At 43.3% G+C, this 5,750-nt stretch overlaps 2 protein-coding genes across 3 annotated transcripts in view; one reads left to right on the top strand and one right to left on the bottom strand.

Annotated features, from left to right (window-relative positions):
- LOC111868683 (inactive tyrosine-protein kinase transmembrane receptor ROR1) overlaps positions 1-2,551 on the top strand; it is a gene marked incomplete in the record, with an annotated part of 251,479 nt that extends 248,928 nt beyond the window's left edge. The window contains 1 exon segment of the mRNA XM_033753148.1: positions 678-2,551. Within this exon segment, the coding sequence (XP_033609039.1) occupies positions 678-1,468 (791 nt within the window).
- The window catches only part of LOC111872021, a 21,158-nt gene that overhangs the window by 7,318 nt on the left and 8,090 nt on the right, over positions 1-5,750 (bottom strand). Inside the window, exon 2 of one of the 2 annotated variants that reach the window (XM_023865539.2) lies at positions 1,074-1,160. The exons of the other annotated variant lie outside the window; for it this stretch is intronic. The gene's annotated coding sequence lies outside the window, so the exon portion shown is untranslated. Of the gene's footprint in view, positions 1-1,073; positions 1,161-5,750 lie in introns of those variants that run through there. 2 annotated transcript variants of the gene reach the window in all.

The raw sequence follows: 5,750 nt of genomic DNA, 5'->3' as shown, positions 1-5,750 counted from the left end.
CATGCTGTAGACTCACTAGGACATGTGAGGATGATTCGTCTTTCTCCAGGCACATTTCACAAGTCGGATTGTTGGTTAATCCAAATTTAAAAAGGTGTTCTTTCACATGACAGTATCCCATAAGTAGACTTGTCACCCATCATAAATCTTCACATTTCTCTCTAAAATAAGCTTACGATATCTTCAGCTGCAATAATGTTCTAGTGGGGAAAGCCCATTGCAATTAAGTAGGGAGTCATTTATTTTGTCTCCCCATCCTTCAGTCCAGTCTTCCTTTTCATTCCCTTCTTTCCATGTTAAACCAGTGAATGTGATTACATCTTTATAGTCTTTAGATGGCACAGTTTCAAATATACACAGCTGCCATTATGTAAGTATGTGGAAACCACATGTGGGAATAGCATACACATATATTCAGATCATAAAACACACAGTCAAAAGCTGTCCCCTGTGTTGTATCTAGATGAGGCTCATTATTTTATTTATTTTCTACAATTCATGGCCACATATAAAATTTTAAACCAATTCTTCCATTGTATTATCAAATTGTTGATGGTTTACAAGTTGTGATCTGCAGTTCTTAAACTTGAAACGTCATCTGTTATGTCATCTTGCATATGAAACTAAATTTGGAAGAAGCAAATAGATGACTGTAGGTTGAATGTTTTGTGTGTCAGGTTCTCCAGATATGGCCTCCAGCTGGACTCCTCCAGTTGCAGCACCACCTAGTAGCTACAGTGGTGGGTCACAGAAGTCTAGCACAGGTCCGAGCAACAAGACTGGATCTACACAACTCTCTGGCAATATTTCCACCCCACAGAACTTGCCACCTCCAAACTCAAGTAAATCTCCCTTACACTCAGCAGTAACACAGACACACAGTCAACCAAGTACCCCATCACATATCCAGCCATTTGCACCAAACTTCAGGGGACCATCTACATCTTCTACTCCAAACCGTCATTCTCCAGGATCAGCTGCACAACCACTTAGCCAGTGTAATGCACAGTTACATATCCAGCAAGGAAGTGGTTCAGGTAGTTCTTTGCACTATCAGCAAAGCCCAATAGCATCGCAAACAAACCAACATCCAAGCCCGAATTCACTGTTATTTCAACAGTCAGGGAAAGGACAGACTTCAAATTTGACCGAAGTCCAACCTGCAACCCAAACAAGTGAACAGATAATCTCTAGCTCTCCTGGATCCAGTGTTCCTTACCATGTGCCCATATTTCCTGCAGAGTCCTTAGGAGGCAAGCAGAAGACAGTACCTTTGCAAGGGACTCCAAAATCAAGTGGAGGGCAGACAGTTTTGAATAGTTTTGGCAAATCTGTAGGAAATGGTGCTGGTAATAGTGGACCAAATGGAAGACAGCAAGGAGGAAGTGCGCAGCTGATTGTTAGGTTACCACCTCCTTATAACAAGAATGGAAGTGGTAATGTGGAGACCAAAATCTCAAATATTTGAAATGAGTAACCAAAGTATAAGACATTGATGGAATACCAGAGTAAACCAAAGGGCTTATTAAACAAATCTCGGTAAGATAATTTTATATCCATTCCTTTTAACACAATAGGGAAGATGAAACTTTTGCATCTGCTTACAGTTATGATTGTCTGGACATTTGATTTCTCACTTACAAAGACTACAGTATGATGAAAAATCTTGTTTATAACATTTTTTATGTATTACAAGAGAGATACCATGGCATCTCATGTTCACAGAGTGATGAGTCTACATTCTGTTTGAACTTGAACATATTTCTGCAGTTCAGGAACTACCTAGAACGTGGCAACATATCTTTTCTATCTCATATAGTTTTATCATGTTTTTGCAGGCATATAGGCATGTACAGTATGAACACTGCGCATGCACATGTTTCATGTAATGCCAAAAAACTGTGCCAGTGTTCAGAATAATTGTTATTAATTGTAAAATATCTGTATGAGGACCTTCTAGTCCAGCATTAGTGCTGCTTGTAAGAGAGTCTGCCTTTTAATCTAGCCATGTGATTAGTGGCTCAGCCACTTTGAATATGATTGTGAAGGCATAGAACTCCAGCCATCAGCTGCTTCAAGCATGGTATAAACAGAAAGAACAGCTGCGGAATTCTGTTGTTAATTTTTACCTTATTCGCTGAAGTTCTGCTGAGAGTGAAACAATGCTCATTTTTATCTGTACCGGGCGAGGCTCGTGTTAGAACTTTGAAGTTGTAATTTGAATGGGACACAAGAAGAAAAAAGATTGTAAACTGAAAAGGTTACTGCAGAGAAAGTATGTTCTGTTAATAGTTTATTGAATTTGGATTGTTATCCAAGAAGGAAAACTTCCATATGGTTATAGTTTTTTTACTAAGGTGCTCTGCTCTGCATTATACTACACTTGTACAGATGTTCTGTAATTCATATGGGGAGCTCTTGTTTTGATGTTCACATAACATCAAGCTGTCAGGTTTCCTGCATTCATATCAAAAGTTGCAGATTTTTTATATATATTGTCACGTATTGTGTGTATAACGCGACGAATAAGTTCACGCCGTCCTTTGATATAGCGAATTTATTTCTTTCGCTTGTTTACACACACTTTACAGACATTTACACTGCAGTGTTACAATCACTGCTTACAATAACTCGGCGAACACTGGACTGGCTTCACTGGCGGTTTATCGCAGACTCTCTTCTTCGGCGGATATTCCCGGGCTTTCTTCTTTGGAGGCTATTCCGAGAGACTTTCTTCTTTGGAGGCTCGATCACGACTCTTCTTGTCGAAGGCTGATCCGAGACTGCCTCCTTAGACTGCTCTTCCGAGACTGAAGACTTCTCGTCGAAACTGGGCTTTTATAACCTTGGCCGCTGCTAGGTAACAAACCCCCTGTTATAGCAGTGGAGACGTTGTTAGAACAACAATAGGGCTATTGTTGTTTCTTATGCAACGGTCTGTTCTAGCGTTTCCATAGAAGTGATTCTTCTGGATTCCAGAAACGTTACATTGCTCCCTTCTAAAGGTTGTTCGTCCCCGAACAGCCTAAAGGTTCTCCCTCGGTTTCGATTCCGCGGTGTCCTTTGCGTGCCTTATTGCGCCGTTCATTTTACCGCGTCCACCCCTTTTTTCAGTGGTGCTTGTCCCGAGCACTCCCGTGGTCCAGAATCTGTTGCTCGCCTTGTCTCACATTCATTCTTCGCTTTCATTCATCTTTGTTGGGGAGGCCGGTACTTTACCGGTTCCTCCCATAAGGGCCGTTACCCTTTTTCCGTTTTGGAGGGGGTCGACCCCTCCACAGTGTCCACATTCTTATTTTCCATAATGGGACAGGTGTGAATATTGGCTTTGCGATTTCCAATCCCTTTGTCCTACTGTGGGTCTTGTTAAATTCCCACTTGCTTCCAAGCTGTAGCTGGTCCCCGAAGTCTCGATTCTTTGTTCCCTTGGTGCCTTCCTGGGGCACCAGTTGTTTCCCTCTGGGGGTCCATCCCTTCTGGACTCCTCTCGTAGGATGTTCTCTGGTCCAATTACTCTGCCGTCTCTGTTCGGTTGGCGGTCCTTCTCTCTGCTGGCGTCCGAAGGTTCCCTGGGGAGTTTCCTTCTTGGAGTCATTTCTCCAACGTCGTGCCACTGTCGCGCGACGGGATGTCCTCCTGCGGTTTCCCTCCTGCCGTGTCGCTTCCACACGGCGTGTAGTCACTCGGGCGACGGCCAATTTCTCCTGGGGTCCATGAATTGCCCGCGTTGAATCCTTCTGTTCCTGGCGGCGGCGCTCTGCGGCCAGTTTCTGGTCCCTATGCCGTTTCTTCGGTTCTCCGACCGGTATTTTCGGGGCGTCTTCTACGGGGACTTCTTGATGCTCTGCCGCCTCAGGTTTCGTTTCTACAGAGGTCGGCTCTTCTTCTGTTTCGGACACTATTTTCTTGTGGGAAGTTCTCCTCTCTTCCCCCCAGGCTTTCCAATCGGCCATCAGCTCCTTGTGTCTGGCATCGGCCTTGGCCTCGGCCTTTATTTGGTTGGCCTCCATTAGGGCCAGCAATTCATTCTTCTCCGCTTTTCTATCTTCTCGCATGGCCAGCAGGAGTTCCATTATCCGTTGTGACTCCATGTTACATGAGTGAAGTACTCGATGCACAACAATCTGTTAGTGGTGTGTTTAAGTTCATCCCACTTCTGACACCAATGTACAGTAACTGACTTGCCTATATCATGTAACAATGACCTATACAGACGAAATAAATAAACATATAGCTTTTTGTCATGTTCTGAATGCAAGAACTGCCAAATTCTCAAACAACTCCAGATTTGGTGAAAATTTATCCCAATGTTGTAGAAGTTATTATAGCTCTAAGTGAATAATTTTCATTTTACATCCATTAAGCATCACACAAGTGCTATTAGGTAGTACCATGTCATTATTCTACTGCAAATGAATAACTTTCAAGTGGTGGCAATTTGACTATTTCAATGAGGTCTTCAATATGAATCATAAATTATATTTACACTCCTATGTTTCTATCAATTTAAAATGTCCCTAATACAGATATTTGTTTTTAAAAAAAACTATACCATGAAAATGTGTTATAACAAAAATATATACATTTTAATCGGAAGTACTCTACAAACTACTCCAAGTCTTTAAAATTGGCTGTCTTATGTACTTATCACTTGGTAGCTGCTTCTAACAATGGGAATTCCTTTTGGTGCCTTTGTGATCAAAGGCTCCTGTCGTGGCTGGCTGTTGACCGACTGCTAACCACCAGCACAATCATTTTTGGTTTCAGGTCTAATCTATATCATTGGTCCTCCTTATAAAATTCGGCCTGAACCGCCTGTTTCTTGCTGGAGTCCAGCTTCTGAGTCTGCGTCTTTACATGGCTGCTACCAGGCTTCTAGCACGCATTTTACCCAAGTTCCCATTTTGGATAAAACTGGCTTGACATTTGGTAAGGTGAACAAATGCACATGGATCTTGCTGACTGGAACTTTCTCTTTCTCTCAGCTGCAGTGTTGGAAGCTACAGTGTAGCTACAGTGTCCTAGGCATTCTCGTCTTCACTTGAGTGCTCCATGGATACTAGATCGTCTTCCATCTGTTCCATAGGCATCGAAACCCATCCATCCTCCACCATCTTTAATGAATGCATCTCTTCCTGGATTTGATCATATTGTTTACCTTGTTCCTCCATCAAACTCTCCATCAAACGAATTTGAATTTCTAACCGAGCAAGGTGATCGTCCCACGCTTTTATCCTCGTCTCCATTGAATCTATCACATTCTGAAGTTCAGTAAAGTATCTTTCCCTCGACTCCATCTCCTCCTTCATTGATTCCATCTCAGCCTCCACTTGAGCATTGTGTTTGTCTTGTGCCTCTTGTATTAACGCCACTATATCTCTCAACTGTCGTATGGTACTTTCACCCTCCTGTATATTCATCGGCAGCTGTGTCCAATCCTGTTCCCTCTCGGTATGTTGTCCCTTACCCAGTTCTTTCTGGGGATCCTGTTACGCCGTGCTACTCTGACACGGAAGGTCGTCCCCTCGCTGGCGAATCCCAACCTCTCGTGGGGTCCACACTTTTTCTGGGTGGTGTTCCTGAGGATGTCTGTCTTGAGTCGTGACACACTCACCCGGCGTATTGTCCTTCTGTAGTCGGCGGCCAATTCTTTACGCTGGCATCCGAAGGTTCCCTTGGGAGTTTCCTTCCTGGAGTCATTTCTCCAACGTCGTGCCACTGTCGCGCAACGGGATGTCGTTCTGTGGCCG

Source organism: Cryptotermes secundus, unplaced genomic scaffold (assembly GCF_002891405.2).
Source record: "Cryptotermes secundus unplaced genomic scaffold, Csec_1.0 scaffold112, whole genome shotgun sequence".
Lineage (NCBI taxonomy): Eukaryota > Metazoa > Arthropoda > Insecta > Blattodea > Kalotermitidae > Cryptotermes > Cryptotermes secundus.
The sequence above is the reverse complement of the archived record's forward strand: the minus strand, read 5'-3'. Positions and strand labels throughout refer to the sequence as shown.